A 23,020-nucleotide genomic window follows, 5' to 3' on the forward strand; every position below is an offset into this window, starting at 1 on the left:
AGTTTAAATTGGCTATTGCCAATTCCAAGGAGCCGTATTTGCCTATATTAAATTACAGCCCAAAGAAATTCTCCGTAATAACGAGCATGCATCCAAAGAAATCAGTGAGTGTTTGAGTCAATTAAGCGTTCATGTGTCGTCATGATGGCTATTTCTGACGAATATTTTGGTTTTCACATACAAATGACACCAACTTTCGTGCCACCAACACAAATCTCTCTCTCCCTTCCCTTTTACATTGCTTCTCGTCTTGAATTTGCCTATACTCAGTCGGTCAGTGTGAAACAAATGTGCGTACGAAACGCCATCAAAAACTGCGCTCCGAATTGTGAATGTGTTAATTTCGTAATTGTTGCTATATACACATGAAATGTTTGTGTGATTATGCATATGATCTGTAATCGAACGGTTTGTTTTATTGTATCTAGCAATTTGACGCCGACGAACGACACTCGGTTTGAGTTGCAGAGCATTTGATATATTAATTTATTATTAGTCGTTGCTCACAGGCGAATGGTTAAGGTTGTGATTTTGAATTGCTGCGCATTTGATTTGAAGTGAGTTGACCGTGTGTAGTGAGTCAATCGTTCAGGAGAGAAATCAACAGTCACCAACCAAGACAATGGATCCGTCGACTGATCAATCGAAATCTTCTTCGTCGCCAGTCGATGAAAAAATTGCCAAACTCAAAATCGTTTTGGACAATCCAAATAACACATATTATTCCGGTCAGACGATCCATGGCACGGTTTATTTGAACTACTCCGAAATTCGTGGTAAGTAATAATTTGTGGTTTTGCTGGCATGGCAATAATTCAAGCGGTGTCATGTTGAAGTGTGTTGTGCGAAAGCAGGTAACAAAGAAAAACGGTGCGTTTGGGAGTGTCGTACATCAAAAATCAAAGTCGCAAAACAAAACATGAGATTAGCAAAATGAAACAAAACAAAAATAGATATACCGTGTCTTTGTTCTCGGTCGTGTTATCATTAAGGAATTCAAGTACATACCTTTGCCTAGAAAATGCAATGAATTTTTGCAAGACAGTAATAAATTTGGTTTTTTTTTCTGTGTTCACTCATAGGAATTCATTTTCGTGTCATTGGAAAGGCCAAGTGTGCATGGACCGAATGGTTTGTACGAGAATCAAAACCAGCTGACGGCAAAAGTGAAACATCAGACTCCAGATATTATGGCAAAGAAGAACATTTGAATCCGGCTGTGTATGTTGTCGGTGCAAAAAACGGTAATAATGAACATTTAACTGTATGTGAGGAAAAAACCATAAATTGATTTCCATGGAATCAGTGACGCATTCGATTTGCGTGATACAGTGAGTGTGTACACGTTTGATCACGAAACTGTCTACTATTGAATATAGGAAGAAGCAAAGTCGAAACTATAAAAAGTTGATTGAGAAAGTGAGTCATATCGCTTGCGGTTTGGTTTGTTGATACATGTTGATTCATGACATCAGACCTTGGCGACTGCTTTCTCGTACCAATGAACTTAACTTATCTCAGCCTTTGTTTGTTTCATTTTTTTGTTTCTACAATCTAAATATAAATAAAACGAGTTTTGCTGTTAAATTCGAAATTTGTTCCAGGTCCATTTATCACACCGGAGAAGAGCTACCGATTCTCGTTTGAATTGAAATCTGACCTCCCGTCAACTTTTCGCAGTGAATACGGCGAAATCAAGTACAAAATGAAATTCGTTGTCGACAAACGATGGTGGAATGAGAAGCAAAAAATTACGTTTAAAGTTATTAAAAATGTGAACTTGAGCCAAATACCCGCAACGTTGCAGCCATTTGAGAATCAACTGACAAAAACCTACGGCATGATTGACTCGGGTCCGATCAGCTTACACGTGGCAATTCCAAAGCGTGGATTCATACTTGGAGAGAAAATTCCAATTACGGTACGTGAAAAGACATTTGAAAGAACAATTGAACCCGTGAGCATAAAAACGACTTATTAAACAATCGCCGAACAAAACGATACAAGAAAAAACTACCAAACAAAACACACGTTAAAAACGTAACACAGCAGGACGGTACCGTTCAAAACGAAACTCCGCTGTGCTACACATTACCGCTGTGGTACGTTTTGTTTGGTAGTTTTTTCTTGTATCGTTTTGTTCGGCGAATGTTTAATAAGTCGTTTTTATGCTCACGGGTTCAATTGTTTATTGCGAATCATTTGTTTTTACAATATATAGAAAATAGTGTAGCGATTATTGCTTGAGGATTATTACTTTTATTATTATTCTTTGTTTTTTTATTTGATTTTGAATTTTCAATTTGTTTTCATTAAATCTGATCGGTTTTGAAAGTCTAAATTTTTCTTGAACCAACTCACTCTTAGGTGACTGTCGCCAATTCGAGCAAACTGCACGTTGAAAAGCTGAAATATTTCCTGTACCAATTTGTGGAATATCACAGTACGGCTCCAAGTGAGCGTATCAGAACCGATAACAAGCGTATTTTGAAGAAGGAATGTGACGGTGTAACGAAAAAGTCGGAGCAAAAATTTGAGCTTGTAATTGATGTACCAGAAGATCTACCGCCGAGTCAGGATAAAGCATCGAGTCGCTTGATTCACATCAAATATGAGGTGAGAGTCGAAGCAAAACTTGGAACTCTTCAAAAGAACCTAGTCATTCAGACTCCAATCACAATCGGCACTGAGCAAGTTACACTTCGACATTGGGTGCCACAACCACAATCACCGAATCCTGTGTTGTCTCATGTACATTCTTACATGAGTTTAGAGATTTTGCCACACGATCAAAGCAATAGATCATCTGTGTTGTCACAATTTCCCATTTCACCAATGTACACCATTTCACCGTCATACCCAGTTCCGATTTCACCATCATATCCACAAGCATATGTCAACTCGCCAATCGGCTTGGTGTCAAACCCATCGATCGGATCACATATGAATCGATTTTCATGTTCATCACAAAGCCCACAACAGATCAATCCATACCAACCGACCGCACCACCAATTTCTCCGCATGATTTCAATGCAAGTGTTGCAGATCGACCGACATCGCTGTTTGTTCCACCTTCCTACGATGAAGCATGTGGCAATTCGCAAGGCCTTCGCTTTAATCAGTCAAACTACACAGCTCCTGCGGCTTTGAATAATATTCCAAGCAAATCCTAGATTAGACAGTGGAAACGATAAACTGTACTCACGATTATTTTGATTTAATTTGACATAGTTTTATTTTTTGATATGATTATGTAATTGGAATTAAGTCTTTATAACAAATTCAGTCGTTTCAACGAAAAATTCGTTTTCTATTTCATACTCCATTTTGTTTCTAAGCCATAGTCTATACTTTAGCAATGAAACAGAATGATATCAATGTGCCATTTGCTCAAACTTTAGCTTACACCTAGTTGATAGATGAGTTTTATCGTAAATTAGCTCAGGAATATACATTTTCATTTCATGTCAGGCCAAAAAAAAACCTGAGTTTAACTACTTTTCTCAAATTTGTTTTAGCGTTTACTTTAGTGATATATTTAATTTTTTTTTCTACCGTAAGTTATCCAGTATTTTTTCTATGTTCAAACGCACTTTCTGCCTTATTCTATTTGAAATTTTGAAAATGAAATAAATGAATAAAAGAAAATGAAAAGAAATGGTTTTTTGTGTTCATATCGTTCTGACGATACTTCTGATTGATCGTGTTGGAGAAAAAATGTTGTTTTTGTTCTTGCTGGTCTAAATTAGGCCTTCGCTTTTCAGAACATCGATGATTTTGCTGGATTTGCATTGTGCGTCCTCGCCATTGTGTTGAACCTCGTCGAATGTGACTTTTGTGTATGGCTGAATGAGCGTCTTCAGCCGTTCCACGACCGCTGGACTGAGCTTGTCATTCACGCCTGCAAAACAATGGATTTTTTTTTTCATTATTCCGAATCACAAAGAGTTGTTTGTCATCGCGTGACTTACCCTCGATGAAGCAGAGCAAAGTGATGCACGGGAAGAAGAAATCCAATTTCATTTCACGGATTCGATCGGCTGGAACCGCTTCCATGTTTCCGTAGTCCAGATAAATCAAATTGTACCGATCACCCTCGAGCTTCTGTTGAGCAGTTGCACGATACCAGCGTTTGTCATCAGCACTCTGGGCCAAACAGGTTTCACCATCCCTGAAAAAAGCAAAAGACTACCATGAAAATGTGTCGCCGAAAAGGTTATGTCAAATTTTCACCGTGGATGGAATGGTTCAGCAGCTTCGATTTCCTTCACATTTTGGTTGACAATGCCATCGTTCTTGGCTAGCATGGACATATCCGATTCTTGTACCGCACTGAAGCACCCGATTTGCATGAAACTGTTGTCGAGCACATACAGTGTCATATTCTTACCAGAAATGCCAATGAACTCGATTTCCTAATAATTCAACGGAACGAAATATCGATGTTAAGTCATTTGCCATTAGTTCAAAAACGAAACTATCTGTAAACATTCTAATTGCAATTCTTTTCGGTAAATAAACTCACCCGTCGATTTGCAGCCTGTGGCTGTTGAATCTCCTCGACGATTTCCATCTTCTTCGATGGCGATTCAACGCTGTTCAATTCCTTGATCGTTTCATTGATTGAGCTGAAGTTTTCTCCGTGCAGTAGCGTTGCACGGAAGTGAGCCGAAACATTTGACTTTTCGATCGGTTCCAATTGCTTGATAATCAATTCCGTTTGATTCTCCTGCAATTTGATCAGTAAGTTCATAGCATCTTGAGCAGTTTCCATTTCATCTGGAATGCCTTGCAATGTGAGCATGTTGATCAATCTTGGAACGTTCACCAATTCCTCGGACAGACATTTCAATTCATTGAAGCGCACAATTTCGGTGAATCCATACTCCATGAATTCGACTTTGGCAATTTCGTCTTGTGCACGAATGCGTTTGATCAGCGCACGTGAAAAAGTGTCACTTGATTTTGGCTTTGCCAAAACGATGTGGCCTGCCTCGGGTAGATTTTTCAGTGGTTGTGCTTTGGCGGCATACTTATTTGTGCGATCAATCAGTTCTTTCCATTCTTTGACATCGAAACTTGGCACCACAAAAATGGTTTGGTGATTTTCCACGTGTACCACAATGACTTGAGCCTTTGATTGAACCACGCGCATCGAAGGATTGAAGTTTTTTGGCTTTTTCGGTGTCGGTGGTGGTATAACAACCTTTACCACTTCTGGTGACACATTGACCGGTTTGACTGCACTTGGCGCGCTGTAATTGGCATTTTCATCGACTTTCGCAACGTTCGCAACCGGTTGAACGATTTCGGGTTGCACCTTTTTCGGTGTCACCGGTGGTGTGCTTAAAACTGCAGCAACTTCAGTTAAACTTGCCTTCAAATCCGTTCGTTGAGACTTCAATGTACTTTCCAGTTGCAATTTGTTCAAGCTGGTGGTCAATTTCGCAACTTGTTCCTTTGTCATTGGTGCCGATTCACTTGGTGCTGAGCTTTCGGAAATGTTGCCAAGCGCGTCGGTCGCATCATATCCATGTCCACTTGCATCCATCAACATTCGATTGAGCGGAAACGCGTTTCCATTCACTTCACGCTGCAAAAGCCGACTGTTTATTCCGAAAAAAATGAGAAAAAACCATTGAAATCATTCGTATCTACACCAAATGATCACATTTTTTTTGGTTCAATCAATTTCTTCAATTGTGTACTTACGGAATTGGCATGCAAATGCGCCGATGTTCACGCCAATCGGTCACTTGACACATCTTTGAACAGTAGGTCTCACCGCATCGTTCACATGAAAAATTGCCGAATTTGCTGCAAACTGCACATTCATGGGTTACCGGTAGCATTTTTTTCGATATCATTTTGTCACTATTGATTGTTTCCATGAAAAATCACCAGAAAAATGCTTGAAATCTCAATTGATTCGTATATTGTATCACTGATTTTATGATTAATGAGTGGAAATGAATTTTTACAGAAATTTTTCTCCGACGAAAAACACGTGAATGCAAAAAGATGCGAGCACTTTGGAATATGGCGTCGAAATGAACGAGAGATTACAGCGAAATATTCCGCATAACGGACTGCTCGATTGGTACGTAGCGTGTGACAAGTGGGACAGAGAAAAGAATACCACAGTGAATCGAATCGGTATCAGCAGACATTCAATGCAAGTGAACACAACGATCTCGTATCCAATGTTGCAGACTTGCCACTTTTGAAGAAAAAAATGGCGGTTTTTGCTGAGCACATCATTTTCGTGTTTGTCGACGACAAACCGTTCGGCATATACGCATATTTTGTTTACTAAACAAACACTTTGCACTTATCCTGTCTTTATGTCGCTTATTCATGGGGTTTGAACGATTTTTGCTTGGTTCATGAACAATGAGTCCTTTGAAACATTTTCAAAAGAACATTCTCTTAGTCTCTCGTATTGAAATAAATCGTTTCAAATGAAATTGATTCACGCGGTGACATTTTCATATCAAATACACTCCAAACGTAGCATTGTGAAAAAAAAAATCCCAACAATATTAGTCACAGCTAATCATAAGAGGTCATACACTGACAATTAATGTAAATTGGACATGTTCATCAGATGCGTAAGCGAAATTCATTTCAAACACGATATGCTACGGCGAATAATTTAAAATTAACCTATATATCGACGAGTTAATCATTCGCATTCCGTAAATATTTACTGGCCGGTTTTGTGTGTGCCTGTGCATTCGATTGGTTGCCGCATCGAAAATAGCCATAGACATGTGCGTTGTGTTGACAGCCGCAACGCTCTGAGCTCTATTTCGCCGTTCGATTCGAATGCGGTAGTAACAGTATGTTAATGTGTAGCACACACAATGTACACGGTCGCTTCGGGTTTGACTGTGTGTGCGTGCGCTATCCATAGGAATGTCTCTGTTTGACACAAACACACGTAGCGCTATTTTAAAGCCGATTTCTAAATGAGTGTGTATGTTGGAACACATTCAAATGTATGCCGTTCTCATGTTGCTCCGATAACTTTCAATACGATATCAAAAGCAACTCGCTCACAACACGAATCGGTTCAGTGTGCCTTTAGAATTTATTTGGTTGAAAGTGTGATTCAAGAGGTTTTACATATTTTTTCAAGCGCTCATACGAATATTTGGGTGTGTGTTTATTTTTTTTCTCGTTCATATTTTGCCATCAACAATCGATAAACTTGTATTTTATTTGCTGGAAAAATTGCGACATACACAATTTCGATGATTGTTTAAAAATCCATCTCGAAGTTTCTCTCTCTCTTTTCTTTTGATTTCAAGTGCAAATATTTTTATACATAATTAACTATTATGTCGATGTTGCATAAAAATAGAACATGTTTTTAGCTAAATTTTCATCGACAGAGAAAGAAATTTGAAGAACTATTCGAACAGTGGATCGGAATTTATGTGTCTGAATGTCGATTATTATGACATTTGTGAGGCGCGTAGAATTTGCATTTGTGGCACTCATTCGTTTCAAAACACTCCATCTAATCAGCTGAGACAGTGCTAAAAACATAGCCATTAGGAATTTTGATGTTTTTCTTCCAATTGGAATCATTATATTCTGTAGCTTCATTTTTTTGTCGATTGACATAAGTGTTCAGAGCGAGTTTTTGCTTTTTCACAGATTTTGCCGTTGTTGTTGGGATGTTGCGGTCGGCTAACGAGTGATGACGTCATAACATTGTACATGTATTGAATTGAAAATATTTGTGCGGCATAAAAATACGAGACAACTACTTAACACAGCATCAGCAAACATCAAGTTTTTGCCTGTAGATTTCAAAGTACCTGCAAATTTTGATTTTTTTGACAACGAAAATTTAAAGGAAGTGTGAACAACAACGAACAATGGGTTTGCAAGACTGTGAAATCACTTTGGACAATCCATGGAATACTTATTATGCTGGCCAAACATTAAATGGCCAAGTGAAACTTGCACTCAATTCACCCAAAACCATTCGAGGTACGTACAACGTTGTCTTTTGCACATTCAATTGATGGTAATCAAATGAAATTCAATTAAATTTCGACCGAAAAAGGCATGCAACACTCAAAGAATTCCATTTGTCAGAATGATATTAAAAGTAATTTGTTTTTTTCTTCGTTCGGTGATTCAGATGCGGTTTATTTACTGATAAAATACAGCACATGTTTACAAACCGATTTTTTTCGTCAACTTGTTTGCTTTGAACTTTTTTTGTTGGGTTTAAGCAATCAAGAATTTTAAGACAACCTCTGTGTGGATTAATCCAAATTTCGCTTATCAGAATTTGTTATTTTACATGGAAAAGAGTTTGCACTGTCATCTTTTTAATATCTCTTCATTTTAAAATCACCAGAAAATTAATTTTTAGAATCTAATGAGACGATCTTTGGGTCGTACCGATAATTATTCCAATTAAAAGTGAGGAAATAAAATGCGGTTTTGATTTGTTTTGAATTATTTATTCAATACATGGGGATTGGTTCTTATATTGCTAGTGCATTTGATAGTGAATTCAATCACACTGGAATCGTATAAACCACTCCGAATAAAATGCACTAGCTCATACGAACATCGATTATTTAGATAGAAGTCCACAGGTTATAGGACACATCACCATCGGTGGTATCAAATCCGGCGTAGTAAGTGAGAATGGGCAAGTTTTTCGTGGCTATTGCGTCTAATTTAAAGGTTCCCTTTGTATATTCTCTTACATTGAGGGCTTTACCAGATGGGTTGAGTGGATTTTGTGTTGGGGTCACTTGCCATCTTTGCCCACTATTTCTGTCGACCACTTCAAGAGTGTTTGAATCCAGCATAGTTATTTTGTAATTATCATCAGAATTAGATTGAACACTTTCCATTGACAATTTTCCTCCCGTTTGGGCGCATACGTGCGCTTTGGCATTACATGCAGATTCGAAGACTAAAAAAGATTAGATAGAAAAACTAAGTTGAAAGAAATTTCATTTTGTCACATGGAGCAGTTTAATTTACTGTTAACACTGGGCGTATTAAAAAATCCTTTGAAAAAGTCATCAAAATCTGTGGCCTAAAATTCACAAAAAATTAACACAACATTTGAAGTAAAATACGAGACACTTTTACATCACCTGCGATGCATGGATGTTGCCACACAAAAACACAGCGAATGTTATCAAAATAATCTTCATATTGAACCACAGTATTTATCTTTCACTTCAGTTTCCGATTCGTTGTCACTAGTCAGTTCCAAGTAATACGACAATTTGTTTCGATTTCCCCTCGATTCGGACAATTTATAGCACCGGTGTGGAATTTCACCGAATTGTAACACTAGAAAAATGAAATGTTTTTCATGCATTTTTCAGGCTTGTTCTTCGAACTACACGTACAAAATGCGTCATAGTTTTCGCATATTTTTTATTTGGAATTTTTAATACAAATTGCTTTGCATCAAAATTGTTTTAATTTCGACAAAAGACATCATTTAATCGAATTCAACCGAATATAAATATTTTTTTCTACGACAAACGCAACAATTTATATCATTTCTGAAACAACTCCAGGAGGGTGATTCAAAGTGGACCTGTAATTGACATAGCACATTTGGGAATGTGTTTATTTGATCTGTTGTTTCAAGTTAAGAGCCAAAATGTATAACATTCAAAAAAAAGAATCAACACCATTTTTCGATATTATTTTGGCAAAAGTCTAGACTTATGTTTTGCAGTTGACATGCACAGTGCACACAACATTCAACATCTTTTCATCGTTATAATTGACTTGCAGGTATCATCATTCGATTTTTGGGCGAGGCCAACACAAGTTGGAGTGAGACGAAGAAGGTTCGCGACGATCAAGGTAAAGAGCATGATGAAACCGAGGAATTGACCGGTCACGAGGAGTATTTTGAGAATCATTATTATTTGTTGGGCGCTAAGAATGGCGCTGAAATCAATTTGCCGGCTGGTGAACACACTTATCCGTTCACCTGTGTCCTACCGCAAAATCTTCCATCATCGTATGAGGGCGAATTCGGCCACGTTCGATACACCATCAAAGTGGTAAGAAAAATTACATACATGAATCGATTAATAGTTAAATAATTAACAACGTTTTAATAATTACAATTTTCTTTTTGTCAAGACTTTGGACAGACCATGGAAATTCGACCAAGATACAAAAATGGCATTTACCGTCATTTCACCATTGGATTTGAACCAAAATGCTCGTCTCAAGGTGTGTTGAAATTTTTTAATCCGAATGTCGTTTTATCATTTTTTTTTTTGGAAGATTAATCGTTTAATCCGATTTGATTATTTTGTACATTTTTCCATCCGAATAGGAACCGATGCGATTGAGCCTTGAAAAAACGTTCTGTTGCTTCTGCTGTAAATCCGGACCACTCGAAGCTGATGTTACAATACCCGGTATCTATTATTATCTTCAACTCAGTGAATGACGGAATTTCTTTACCGTCGGCCAAATCAATGCAAATATTCATTTGCAGATATTTATTTGACGCCCACATTTGAAATAAATTTAATTATTTCTATTAATTTGTTTGTCTAGCTGGTGGCTATGTTCCTGGTCAATCAATTCCGATTTCGGCCGAAATCAACAACGCCAGTAACATCAAAGTGGATCGGCTTCGCGTCATTTTGCGCAAAACGGTTGTTTTTAAGACAAACTCTCCGCGTCGCGACTTGAAAAAAGAGAAAACGACAATCGCTGAAATATCCGTTGGCCCAGTTGATGGGCACAGTTCGAAGAATTGGCAACAAAACATCGAAATCCCTCCGTTGCCACCATCCAATTTGATTAACTGCGGAATCATTGACTTGGACTATGAGTTGAAGGTGGGTTGTACTTGGAAAAAAATATCGTATCAAGTGTTTGTTTTAACTAAATTGAAGTGGTTTATTTTTCATAAGAAAATTGAACGCAATAACATTCTAAAAATGGCCGCGGAAAACAAGAAAAAATCCGTATCCAATTATATGTTTTATCAATTCGAATATAGATTGAGTTGAATGTGTCTGGCGCTCATCGCGATTTGGAAGGAAAATTACCAATCACCTTGGGCACCGTTCCGTTGGCAACGACACAATTGCCGAACACGGCACCGTATACAGATGTGCCACAGCAGCAACCATCTCAACCAGTTCAAGATCCATCACAGGCACCTACTCAGCCAGTCTCTCCAGCTAGTCCACCAGGTGATTCGAATACGGCCGGATGGAATTTGTATCCATCGATTCGTAAGTGTCATTCGATTTCTGTTGAATTTTCATTCGATATTTTCACATTTTCCACCTATTCAATCGAATAACTCACTTTATTTTCCAAACAGCACCACCATCGTATGCAGAGTCAGAATACCGTGCCAATATCGTTGATAAGAACGATTCTCAACACACTCGATTTGCTGGTGGTCAGGATCAATTCGCTCCGAGATATCCCGTTTACGCGGGACAAACTCTTCCAACTGCACCAAAACCACAATAAATAACCGTATCAACCAGCTTATCTGCTAATCTACCGTAAACCGCGACCAATTTTCAAACATTTCAAATGAGAATGCAGCTCGAACGTGGGATTCAATCCTGAAGATGAAGAAGAAAGGGAAAAATAAATAGGAACAACATTGCACACATGGAACATAACAATAATTGATATTATAACATAGTAGCAACGAGTAGAGATACGAACTCAATTAACGAAACAAAAAATAAAAACATGAAATCACGTGGCCTACACACATACCAATCAATTCCAAAATATGAAACATAATCGTCATACGCACAAATTTTTCTATCCAAGTGGCTTGAATTTAAACAAAATTTATGTTTTTAATTGAAATAATGTGCTTTAAAAATATACTATACGAGGGTAACTATTTATATTTTGCGCCTAACCAATTTTTAGTGTTGCCAGATGCAAACTGGAACTTCCATTGGAAAATTTGACATTTTTTAGGAATAAATACGTTGACAGATCGAAAAAAAGTTTGCCCCTTTGGTTACACCAGCCCTTCAAAGTGAGGTCCATTTGTATGGGAAATTTTAGGGATTTTTACTCATTGCCATTGTGAAGACAATAAGTATGGCCGGATCCCAGTAATTATGTGTTTGTTAGTCACAATCAATAAGCAACACAATGGCAGTTCAAGTTGTCCTCAGAAGGTGCTCAGTATGGCTAACTCGTCAAAACTTTTTTTTGTATGAAAATGGGGTAGGACCACACTTTGAAGGGCTGGTGTAACCAAAGGGGCAAACTTTTTTTCGATCTGTCAACGTATTTATTCCTAAAAAATGTCAAATTTTCCAATGGAAGTTCCAGTTTGCATCTGGCAACACTAAAAATTGGTTAGGCGCAAAATATAAATAGTTACCTACGTATACACATATGAATTTTAATCTCTTCGCACGCATCCTCGATGGTTTTGTCCAGAGGATTGCGTTTTTATGTCAGCTTTTTGTGTATCTATATGATTTTTCGGTTGGGAGGACAATTTTTTTACTTGTATTTTTTGTACAATCTATTAAATACATTCAAATATAGCTTTGTCATTCTCGAAAGTAAACAAGAAAACACAAAGGAAATGAGTTTCATTTTGATTTGTTCTGAAGACGATCACCTTGATTCTAACATCTTTTCTAAATAATAATAGATAAACATAGCATATCCGGCCAAGAATCATTCCTCTTATTTTTTTATTCATATTTTTATGATTGAAACCAGTTTTCAATTAGAGTGAAATTCATGCAAGCATTTCTCATAATTCGTTTCCTGCTTTTATTTTTGCAATTCACAGTAACATATGATATAACGAAAATGGAAAGTGAATTCATTATGTATTTACAAATACCAACATTGAGCTGAAGTGTCAGAGTCAAACGATAGAATTGTATGACGCAAGAGGGCGCCGCTGAACTAACTGAGCAACTACATTCCGATTTCATGTCCAAAAAATGATTTGAATCGGTGACACTCACCATCGTGTACTTTAAACAGAGATTCGAATTTCAGTTGAAATACTTCGATTTTGTCTGAATACAAACACATTCGTATTTGGCTTCAATTGTTCAAATCCAAATGAAGTCAATATTGAGTGATGATTTTATGCCTTTTCCATTATTAATCATTGATAATTATAATTTTTTGAATGAATGAATCAGTGATATTCGCCATAAGACCAAGGTTGTTTTGCTAGCTGTTGTAATAAGTGTATTCTACCATTCATATAGTATAGACAACTTGCAGGCGTTTTCACATGAATCAAAGCCTTACTCCTTTTGATCAGTCGCTTAAACCACATAAGGTAATTGATCTCCTTCAGTTTATCGAAATGTTCAACGTAAACAATTTCTTTGAATTAAAATGTAATTTAAAAAATCTTCCAATTCAAGTAAGACAATCACTGTCCATATTTTGACTGTGATGGAAGAGATGAAAGAATTTTAGTTGCTACAAGTGAATCGATAAATAACTCAACCTCATTTACTTTAATTTGATTTGCCTCCTTTTAATAAATTGCGAGAAAAAAAGCAGCAACAAAAGCAGTCAAGTTCATAAGCTAAATGATATAAAAAGTTGGTAATTGGGTAAACTTCGTTTTTGGTCAATTTAATGTGGTTTTGTCGAGTACCTCGGATCGATCGATATACGTGAGCGTATTTGCGTTTCCAATAAATAATATTACAGAAAAATAACATGGTCGATTACAATCGACACATGTAGTAATTTAATAATGACACATAATTGCGGCGTAAAAAAATACGCCTTTCCACTGGATATAAAAATTTACATTAAAAATTCGAGGAGAGTGCCGAAAAAAAGCACAACATTTAAAGTGACGCACTCTTTGTGTGTGTGTATGTATTTGGTTGTTATCGTTGGCAGCGGGAGAGAGAGCTCTTCGGAGATTGGATTTCGGAGAAGGCGTGATTGATTTTTTTTCTCGCTTCGGATTCATTTAAATATTTATGGTTTCTGCGGTAAATCGTAATGAACCAGCGTAACCGATTCGATAGTGCGATTTGTTAGCACTTCTTTTTATGTTTGTGTGTGTTGTTTTCTCCATCGCGGCGGAATTTTATGTGAATGTTTACATCAAGCAATCAGCAGATTGACGAGAATTGGACGGATTGAAAATTGGCTGGTCGATAAATAATGCCTTTTATCGATCGATGCAGCGCCTACACGTAAATCGAAATTAACACTTGCATACATTTTGTGTATTTCGGTAGTTAAATTTTATGACATTAAATGCGAAAGGCTGTGAGCGCACAGCCAAACCTTTCCACTGAAATCGGTATTGACAGTAATTTTTCAATTAATGACAACAAACTCATTACCAATTACAATAACGCCAATCGATCTTGTTAAAATCAATTGAACGAAATGCTTCAAACACTTCGATGTGGCTGTTCCGCAAAACTCAATTCTTTTTTCAATGCAGAAATTCAATTGAGTTCTCACAATTTCATAATGGCACCGCCATAAATTGGCGATGCCCTTCGTTTAACCTCAGCATTAAGACTTATCGAGACACACACACACACACAAAAATGTGGATTATTTATCGGGCGGGCTGTTTGGCATGCCGATACGTGCGCTTTTTGACTTCGTTTCGATTGCGTCTGAAGTCACCAATTGAAACACCAAATCTCCCATTGTGCTTTGATACGTTGATCACTTACTGCAAGCATCATACCGTTTCTAACAATGCAGCTATTGCCACAGGCTATCTGATCACGAACTACAAACAATACACAATTCTCCATTCCAACGTGGTTTTGTGATCAAATCACTTTTTTCTTTTGTTGCTTCTAATTCCAAGGAAATCACGCTGAACCCCATGTCAACAGAGCATCGATATCGTTTTAACACTTGAAATTGTTATTGCCGCAACGTTTGTTGTGCGCAAAAACTTAGCTATTCCAATGATTATGCGAAGGAGAATGATGATTTGAATAATTTTGATCATGGAATTTAGTTCAGTATCCAAGATACATACTATCCATATTCTATAGCGGCACTTAACTTTTGATACTTGAATTTTATTTATAACATTTATTTCTACTTATAGGTAAGAGAAAAATAGACTTTTTTGTTATCTTGATCGAGTCAAGGCATCATTTTTGAGAATCGTTTTTTTCATACGATGCAATTGATGTCATCAATTTGTCAAGGCGCATAACCATTGCTGTTCAAAGAAAGAGCAAAGTGAAAAAAAGTTCACATTTTTAAGTGGAAATCTAATCCGATCTTCTTCAATGTATTTTAAATGGCATTGGTTAGTAAAAGCCGAGCTTCTGCTACTGAATTAATACTCTTGTTCCCTAGCTTGCGTGTGGTACTAGCGCAGTGCAACAACATGACAAATGCCATATACAAATGCTTGTGTCTTCCGCTAGTGAAAGGAGTTCAAAAATCCCATTGAAAAGCGATTTAGAATTGAATTAATTGAATCGTTTATTTTGGATGTCATAAAAATCAATTTGATTGATCCGAAGCATGTTATTATGATCTATCATGAAATGAGTGTGTCGAATTATCTGTTTTGATTGAGGTAAATGGGTTTGAATGGCGATCAAATAATACAACAACAGCCAACCCAGCCACAGTGCACTTAATCTTATGCTCTACAATGAGTTTTGATACCTGATTTTGTAATCGAGCCAATGCAATAAAACGAAGGGACAGCAATAAATTGTCTAAAATTGATCGATAAATTGAAATTTATGAAATTTAAATAAATCAAGTCCACCAAAAGTAGATTCGGTTTTTTACTCTCTTGTTCATTCCATTAATAAAAGAAAATACAAATATATATCGAACACGAACGAAGTGAAAAAAAACCCGAATGCGCTCAACATATTTTATTACGTTTTGTTTTCGAAGCGCCCGCCTTTTCATTGATAAACCACCTTTGCATGCATACAACCGACTATACGGCAAAATGCACGGCGCACCAAACAGTTTTATTATACTTAGGCACTTAAATGCATTATTCGCGGCCAATTTTATGCTCGAGAAATTTAAGAGCTGCAATAAATTTTGCGCACTCACATGAAGAAATGAATGAAGTTGTTGCACATTTTCACTTGTAAACCGACACCATCATCGATTTGGTGCACAATTTAATTTCGGTAATAATAAAAACGCAATTTACGAACTATTGTATCGAATGGGGTGGGCGGTCATGCATTTGCTTGGCATCGTTTTGTTCGCGTAAAATTTACGCGACCACAAATTTACTGGCGCAGAAGAAGCAGAAAAGAGTCTATAACGCTCTTGATGGATTTCAAGATTTCCTGCGATAAATTACAATCATGGAACACGTATGGCGTTTAAAAGGACCCAAACACTTTTAAAATATCATTTTTATTGAGCTGAGGCGTGAAATGAAGAGAATAAAAATGTCATTAGTTCCATTCGAACTGGTGGTTTTTTCTTACTGTCGAACGTTTCGTATTTTTGTAACTGTATCTTATCGGTTTGATTCGCAGAAATTTGCACAATGTTCACAAATATTTGATCGAGGTCTTTTGCAATCGTGCTTCACTAGTAATTTTGAATCGGGGAAAAAAATTCCTACGCACCGATTGCCTAGCATCAAATGAACTGAACGACCGAGACATAGATTTCGACTATATCACTGTGCGAGCACACATTTGGAAGTTTGGTTCAAATCCATTGAGACAATCATTTCAATCATGAATAAATTCCCGAGTGTGAAAAACACAGAGCATCGCCTTGCAACCACTGGCAACGGCGATGTGTTACGTGTAGCGGCGTCGTGAGTCATACCATCAGATAGACGCTTTTTTAGCGAATGCAACATGCTTTCCACGTGGTTTCATATTTTTGTTTTTATTTTCTGCTCCAAACAATTACTCTTTCATTGAGTTGAGCACAGTTGCGGCTGTTTGAAAACAAATAAAAAGGAAAACAACTTTTAACATCACACATGAAGCCGCGCTCTCGGCCAGCTTATCTTTTGGCTGGAATTCACCGCGAGCGCATCAATGAACAATTTCAATTCACAAAATGCACATTTATTTATGAAATCTCCATCTACTTAAAAACCCATTGTTTTGTCCATATCTCGCATCGGCCCGTCCTCCGTTTGCAATTCGCGATATACGCGCAGTGCGCGCGCTCTCGCACACCGTTAGAAAACCACAAAACTATCTTTACTACTTACACTATCGCAATCAATAAATTTCAATATTCAATAATGCACTCGGCGGCAACACACACACATTACATTGCAAATGGATTCGCATAACATATTTATGTACTTTGACTGAATTTTTAATGGATTTTGTGCACAGGCAAAGGGCAACCAAGACAGTAGTTCAAAACCGTATGACTTCTGGTGTTTTTTTCTTCTGTTCACTCTTCTCCATCTCTCTCTCTCTCTCTACTGATTTATCAAAAAATTACTATGCAAAACAATCGTCTTTAGCCATTTATTTTAGCATCATTTTCATTTGTTTTCCAACAAAATACCTGCTGCGGTAGCTATTCCGTATGATGATGATCGACTCGGAATAACGACTGTTTTCGTGGAATTGACTGCCATTCGCATAGACCTATGAATTTGGAAATGCAAACTAACGACCAGTTATTGCCCATTCTATCCCTTTTTTTCTGTTTTTGAAAAAACAAATGCAAATGCCGTAATTGGCTTGGATTTACATATAAAGTGGAAAGAAAAACATGCGTAGAAACCCGAGTCCTTGGAATGACTAATTGAAATCGCGATTCGATTTCGATCGATCGCGAAATTTCCTTCCAAAAAGCGAAGTGGTCGAAAAGAAAAGGCAATCTTTGCGGCATTCGTCATTTCCAGGGCAACAAAAACATTTAAATAAATATTTTAGGCTTCTTTGGGAAAAATAAATATTTCTGCATATTTGCGGCTGCTCTTTTTTCACCGTTTTCAATTTTGGTCGTAGTTTCGGTAGACGACCTACATCTTCAAACACATCATCGTCTTGTGTTTCAATTTTCGGTGCACGCTGACTAACTTGCGTTGCAGGTTTTTTCCTCTTCTGGTTTTCATGCTTTTTTTTATTGTTTTGTGTGCACAAGTGGATTCAAATTTCGATCATGCAAACCGAGCAGCAAATTATTCATTAAAAAATAAAACGAAACGATGCAATAATCAATGAGGCAAGCGAAAAAAAATGTTAATCACGGCAAAATATGCGATGTGCGCATATTCTCTAGAAAGACTGCTGACGAGAAAAAGAATGCGTTAAATCGTTTCGTATTGAATTTTCGGTTTTCAAGCGATCTATCGGTCATCGGACAAAGTGAGCATGGACAAAGCACAGGCCGAGTTTGCAAGTGAGTTTTTGCGTAATCAAGGTGTTCGACAGGCGGCAACATCGGCCGCACAAGCCGCAATATCATCACAATTCAACAATCAGGCACAAAATGCAAATTGATACTAGAATTATCGACGGACGATTAAATCGCTTCAACACAATTACTAACACTGAAGCTAATCGAAGACCGAAAATAGAAGAAGAAGAGGAAAACAAACAAAAAATAACAACAACTCAAAGCGGACGAAATGAAAATGTTTCGCTGCTACAAAAATCAACTAATTATGTGGGAGATTTACTCGAGGGGCAAATCACTCTTAGGTATTACTTTTACATAAATGGTATTACTTGGTATTACTTTCCGTACAAATCAAAAGTAATACCAGGTGTATTACTTCTATTGATCAGTATTACTTGGTATTACTTGGATATTACTTTTTTTCGGTATTACTTTTTTCATAGAAATATCAAAAGTAATACCAGAGTTATTACTAGAAATAACTGAGGTATTACTTCTCTATTTGGTATTACTTTTGAGTGATTTCTCCCTTGGATTTACTGTATTTATCGGCAAAATGCATACAGTATTGTTAGGTCTTGATTAATATTGGAATGGATGACGCATTGTTTGCATTAAAAACTTGAAAAAAAAGGAATAAAAAGTTCAAAATAAACATTTTTCTATCATAAAAATTATTTCGATCGATCGCGAAATTTCCTTCCAAAAAGCAAAGAGGTCGAAAAAAAATGCATTCTTCGCGGCGCCATCCGTCATTTCAACTGATTTAATGTCTTTCAAAACGATTTATACGACGTGTATTTTCGGGAGGATCAAAACAAGCAAAACTGGGTTAAAAGCACGGTCTTTGGCAATAAAATTGTGAAAAAAGTCAATTTCTTTGTGTCTTGGCGTGAAATTGCGTGAAACAAATATTGGGTCGTAATTTATGAGCCAAATGATATGAAAATGAAATAAAATTCAATTTTTGCCGTCGACATATTTTCATGCAATATTTATGCGTCATGCAAAATTTACAGTTTGCCCAAAAACAAAACGATCGCCACTTCGATCGGACCAAACAAAACTGAAATGGTTATGGATTTTTCGAATAATCGAATAAAAATTGAGTGTTTCAGTTTGGAATTCGTTCGAATTGTTTGCATCGACGAAAGAAGCTTCAACATGTGAAAGGTAATGGGGACTTGACAGGATCGGTACGGAGTTACGAATCGTCTTTATAGCGGTTCAAATTTATGCACATTTAATTTCGATGGCAGCACAAACCGATGGCAGCAATCAAACGGTACTCTATATTTTATGGAAATTAATATTTTATGGTTGTCTTTCAAGTTCGTTCGGCGTGCGCAAAGCAACAGATCGACCAAAAAATAACCATCCACGAAGAATAACAGATTGTGTTACTTCAGATGATTCGGTTTGTGTTCTTTTCAATGCCGTTGCGCGTTGTTGTTGATATTTTTTTTCGTTCGTATTGCGCGAAAAGTTGTCAGGCATTATTATGGGTTGGGAAAATGGTATAAAATGCAAAGAAGTGCCGACATCTCAACACTTCCGATGACAAATTTATGCGAGAGCATAAAATGTTGTTCCATTTTATCTTCGGAGGAGCGCACGCGTGCATGCAACAACCAATAAATATTGGGATTATTTAAATCTAAATTGCTATCACATTGAAGTCGAATTCTTGTTCGCATCCTATGCATATATGCTTGAGTCGGGATCGGTGTTCAGTGCGCCACACACACACATTTTACAAGGCCAACAATGGCCTTTTTTTCTACACTCACATACAAATTCGATAAACACTGATAGAAAGACATTCATGCAAACGAACGACCGACAGCGCGAGAGATATGCCAATTGCATCGAGTTACAGCGAATGTTTTGCCTGTCAGAACCTGGTGGTATTTTATTGCAAACGTTTCTGCTAATTTTTAATGCATACCGTTGTTGAGCCAATTCATAGATACGATGCGATTTGCGAAATCAGAACTTTACGCTTTTCAGACAAAAAAAAAGAGAGAAATAAACAAATAAACCAGTCTACATTGCATGGATCGCACGACCGCCTTTGAGGTAGTCATAATCGCTTTATTTCGGAGCCGATAACTGAAATGTCTATTAATTTAATTAAAATAAATTTTCATTCATTGTAGCAGAGCGATTTACCTGAATTTCATTTATTTCAACGATGTTTGTTCGTTGTGTATGAAGTAAAAAGTGGCGCCGACAACGTTTTTATCACATTACCGAAGCGCATGGTGCCGGAATTCCGTTGCAAGTGCATTTTAATTATACAGTGGAACAAACGCAACGCGAAGAGTTCTTGGGAGGTTCAAATGCAACACATAGCCAAATGAAATGGCAATTACAGATTAACATTTTTAACATGATAAAAAAATGCAAACAAATCAATTTCAATCAGCTGCATCAGCAAGTAGTCAATTTGTTTCATGTAAAGCTTATCGGCAGTGGGCTCGTTTGTTTTGCATTGCAGGTATTTTGAATAGATATCATTTAGCCAGTGATATTCCGATGCTATTTTTCGTCTCTTAATATTGCAGAACGGTCGACCAGTGGGTCTCTTCAACAATAAGACAAAACCATTATTCGATTTTATTGAACGATCCTCGTTCTAGTGGCGACAGAAATAGACAATCTACGCAGAGAGCTACTTAAGACTGAAAAATACAACGCACTGCCTCATCAATTGTTCTTTGAGCAATGAAATGCAAGGCATTTTCAATTCTGATCGAACAAAGGAGTTCGTCCATCTTCACAATTTTATTTAAATTGTATCACCGATAAAACATGGCATTTTATAGAAAAACTGGTGACATACTCATGCAAAAAAAGAGGCATAGTCCACGGTCGTGTTTATACGTGCAACTATTCGATATCCAGTGCAATAAAACTCTCAATGGATAGGTCTTGAAGCTGTTTCCATTTGGTTGGATTTGCGTTTTTTTCTCTTCATCCAATTCAAACAAAATTAACATTAAATAAAAAAATAAAATAACATAAATTTAATATGTCCAATGAACGGCCGAAAATTACAGGCAACAAAAAAATTACACGAAAATGATGCAATAAAAAAAGGCAAAGACGAAATAGTTCTCTCTCTGTATGCCGCACCCTTTAAATCGCTAGCATATTTTTACATATATGCGAGAATTGTATGCAAATTGTCAATGGGAATGGTTTCTTTTTCTTATACTGTGTATGCAAATGGCTAACAATAGACACAAACCGAGACACAGGCAATTTTAAGTTTGAGTGGAATTGTCGTTTTCCTGTTTGCATCAAAAACGTTTGTAAAATCTGGACCATATAATTTTTATTCCATCGCTCTCTCTCACTCTCACTCACACACTAATTCATTCTCAGTGTGTTTTTTTCCTCTACTTGTTAATATGTCGGATTTGTTGGGTTGTCGTCAAGCTGAAATTGGTTCTTTATTTCAATCGTTTTCCTTTGATTGTTCGTTTGTTTGACAAAAAAAAAAAACGAACTCAAACCGTTTGTAAAACGCAAATTGTTGAACATTAAATTTCGAAAAGTTGTTTCGATCAAATTATTTTGACGGCGAACAAAATGCCATGAGAAGAGGAAATAAATCGTTGAACATGTAAATTTTGTTTTGTTTTACTTTTTTTTTTCTTCATTTGTCGTTGGCGTATCAAGTGAGCGAGTGTGTGTAAAGATTGTGCAAGCGCACGCCCGGAATGACTTTGGCTTGCATTTCGTCTACGCCATGGTGTGTTTGATAGACCAGAAAACCTAAAATTATATCATGTTGCTAATTAATAAACACGTTTGGAAGCCGATTCAAGGCATTACTCATCGTTTCGTGCAACGATTTCCTCTCTTGAAATACACCGTGTCTTGTGCTGATGTTACCGTTGCCGTTGTCGTCGTCGTCATCGTTCCGATGCGAGTGAGCGAGTGTGTATGCGCGCGCGCGTGGTGTAAAAACATAAATTATATCGTTGCAGTCATCCAAATGTGAGTGTCTACCGTGCGAAATAAGGATCATCAAATGTTCGCGTCTCTTTCTCCACATACAAAAATAGCAGCGAAGATAACGCTCCCTGCTCACATCATACTACAATATTTGTTAAATGAATTGCTGTTTGTGGCATTAGCTGTGCCAGCGCGACGAATATTCGAGCCGCGCACAACGCGCACAACCAAATGAGTAATGCACGGGCAAACAAAATGCGACTGCTTCGATTAGAGTAAACGTGAAATGATTTGTTTTGCATGTGCAATGAAACGCGTTTTCGACAGCACGTTGAACATGTGCCATGCACCGTGTTGTGTGCAGACCAGAGGAAGGCAGCGTTTGAGATCTAGCGAACGAGAGACAGAGGAAGGAGAGATCCCGTGTGTATCTCATTTTGTTCCTATTTCATTTCACTTTGCATAAAGATCATTCGTGGTTGTAGCATCAATGGAAAATTGGCTACAAATTATAAATGAAATGTGTATTGCGTGGGCCCTATGTGGCGTTCCACTATGCGTACATGTTTGGTCGTTGTGTGTGCGCCGTTTTTCTTTTTCATTTCGGTTTTCCGTTTCCAAAACGGTCAAGACACAGTAATAGCAATGAAAATGAATGGCTTGGAAATAACTAGAGTTCTA

At 37.2% G+C, this 23,020-nt stretch overlaps 4 protein-coding genes across 5 annotated transcripts; 2 read left to right on the forward strand and 2 right to left on the reverse strand.

The window, feature by feature from the left end:
- Window positions 1-278: 278 nt before the first annotated feature.
- Window positions 279-3,659, forward strand: LOC129574933 (arrestin domain-containing protein 17-like). Its single transcript, XM_055457610.1, has 4 exons — window positions 279-776; window positions 1,083-1,244; window positions 1,605-1,921; window positions 2,368-3,659. Exons 1-4 carry the CDS (start codon window positions 623-625, stop codon window positions 3,172-3,174), a joined length of 1,440 nt encoding a protein of 479 aa, XP_055313585.1. The 5' UTR covers window positions 279-622; the 3' UTR covers window positions 3,175-3,659.
- Window positions 3,212-6,803, reverse strand: LOC129574892 (tudor domain-containing protein 1-like). The gene is made up of 5 exons (XM_055457516.1): window positions 5,714-6,803; window positions 4,527-5,607; window positions 4,235-4,416; window positions 3,973-4,172; window positions 3,212-3,902 (listed from the first exon to the last, which is right to left on the reverse strand). Exons 1-5 carry the CDS (start codon window positions 5,890-5,892, stop codon window positions 3,742-3,744), a joined length of 1,803 nt encoding a protein of 600 aa, XP_055313491.1. The 5' UTR covers window positions 5,893-6,803; the 3' UTR covers window positions 3,212-3,741.
- A 176-nt stretch (window positions 6,804-6,979) lies between these two features.
- LOC129574937 (arrestin domain-containing protein 17) lies at window positions 6,980-11,910 on the forward strand. 2 transcript variants are annotated; one of them, XM_055457625.1, is made up of 8 exons: window positions 6,980-7,161; window positions 7,667-8,005; window positions 9,797-10,071; window positions 10,154-10,246; window positions 10,353-10,437; window positions 10,580-10,866; window positions 11,031-11,268; window positions 11,361-11,910. In XM_055457625.1, the coding sequence occupies exons 2-8, from the start codon at window positions 7,891-7,893 to the stop codon at window positions 11,513-11,515; spliced, it is 1,248 nt and encodes a 415-aa protein (XP_055313600.1). In that variant the 5' UTR covers window positions 6,980-7,161; window positions 7,667-7,890; the 3' UTR covers window positions 11,516-11,910. The 2 variants fall into 2 exon arrangements, with proteins under 2 accessions (XP_055313600.1, XP_055313606.1); XM_055457631.1 differs by having other exon boundaries at window positions 7,158-7,477.
- LOC129574950 (uncharacterized) lies at window positions 8,228-9,260 on the reverse strand. Its single transcript, XM_055457644.1, has 3 exons — window positions 9,139-9,260; window positions 9,023-9,077; window positions 8,228-8,951 (listed from the first exon to the last, which is right to left on the reverse strand). The coding sequence occupies exons 1-3, from the start codon at window positions 9,196-9,198 to the stop codon at window positions 8,608-8,610; spliced, it is 459 nt and encodes a 152-aa protein (XP_055313619.1). The 5' UTR covers window positions 9,199-9,260; the 3' UTR covers window positions 8,228-8,607.
- Window positions 11,911-23,020: the final 11,110 nt, after the last annotated feature.

This window comes from Sitodiplosis mosellana, unplaced genomic scaffold, assembly GCF_009176505.1.
Source record: "Sitodiplosis mosellana isolate CC-2019 unplaced genomic scaffold, AAFC_SMos_1.0 Smas_scaffold_1, whole genome shotgun sequence".
NCBI classification, from domain to species: Eukaryota; Metazoa; Arthropoda; class Insecta; order Diptera; family Cecidomyiidae; genus Sitodiplosis; species Sitodiplosis mosellana.

Excerpts from the sequence above, each read along its gene's own strand:
- LOC129574933 (XM_055457610.1), top strand. The coding sequence starts at position 623 with ATGGATCCGTCGACTGATCAATCGAAATCTTCTTCGTCGCCAGTCGAT. Across the intron at positions 1,245-1,604 it reads TGTTGTCGGTGCAAAAAACG|GTCCATTTATCACACCGGAG; the intron begins GTAATAATGAAC and ends AATTTGTTCCAG. Across the intron at positions 1,922-2,367 it reads GAGAGAAAATTCCAATTACG|GTGACTGTCGCCAATTCGAG; the intron begins GTACGTGAAAAG and ends ACTCACTCTTAG.
- LOC129574892 (XM_055457516.1), bottom strand. The coding sequence starts at position 5,892 with ATGGAAACAATCAATAGTGACAAAATGATATCGAAAAAAATGCTACCG. Across the intron at positions 5,608-5,713 it reads CGCATTTGCATGCCAATTCC|TCGGCTTTTGCAGCGTGAAG; the intron begins GTAAGTACACAA and ends CGGAATAAACAG. Across the intron at positions 4,417-4,526 it reads CACAGGCTGCAAATCGACGG|GAAATCGAGTTCATTGGCAT; the intron begins GTGAGTTTATTT and ends TTGAATTATTAG.
- LOC129574937 (XM_055457625.1), top strand. The coding sequence starts at position 7,891 with ATGGGTTTGCAAGACTGTGAAATCACTTTGGACAATCCATGGAATACT. Across the intron at positions 8,006-9,796 it reads TTCACCCAAAACCATTCGAG|GTATCATCATTCGATTTTTG; the intron begins GTACGTACAACG and ends ATTGACTTGCAG. Across the intron at positions 10,867-11,030 it reads ACTTGGACTATGAGTTGAAG|ATTGAGTTGAATGTGTCTGG; the intron begins GTGGGTTGTACT and ends ATTCGAATATAG.
- LOC129574950 (XM_055457644.1), bottom strand. The coding sequence starts at position 9,198 with ATGAAGATTATTTTGATAACATTCGCTGTGTTTTTGTGTGGCAACATC. Across the intron at positions 9,078-9,138 it reads GCAACATCCATGCATCGCAG|GCCACAGATTTTGATGACTT; the intron begins GTGATGTAAAAG and ends TGTGAATTTTAG. Across the intron at positions 8,952-9,022 it reads TAATACGCCCAGTGTTAACA|TCTTCGAATCTGCATGTAAT; the intron begins GTAAATTAAACT and ends AATCTTTTTTAG.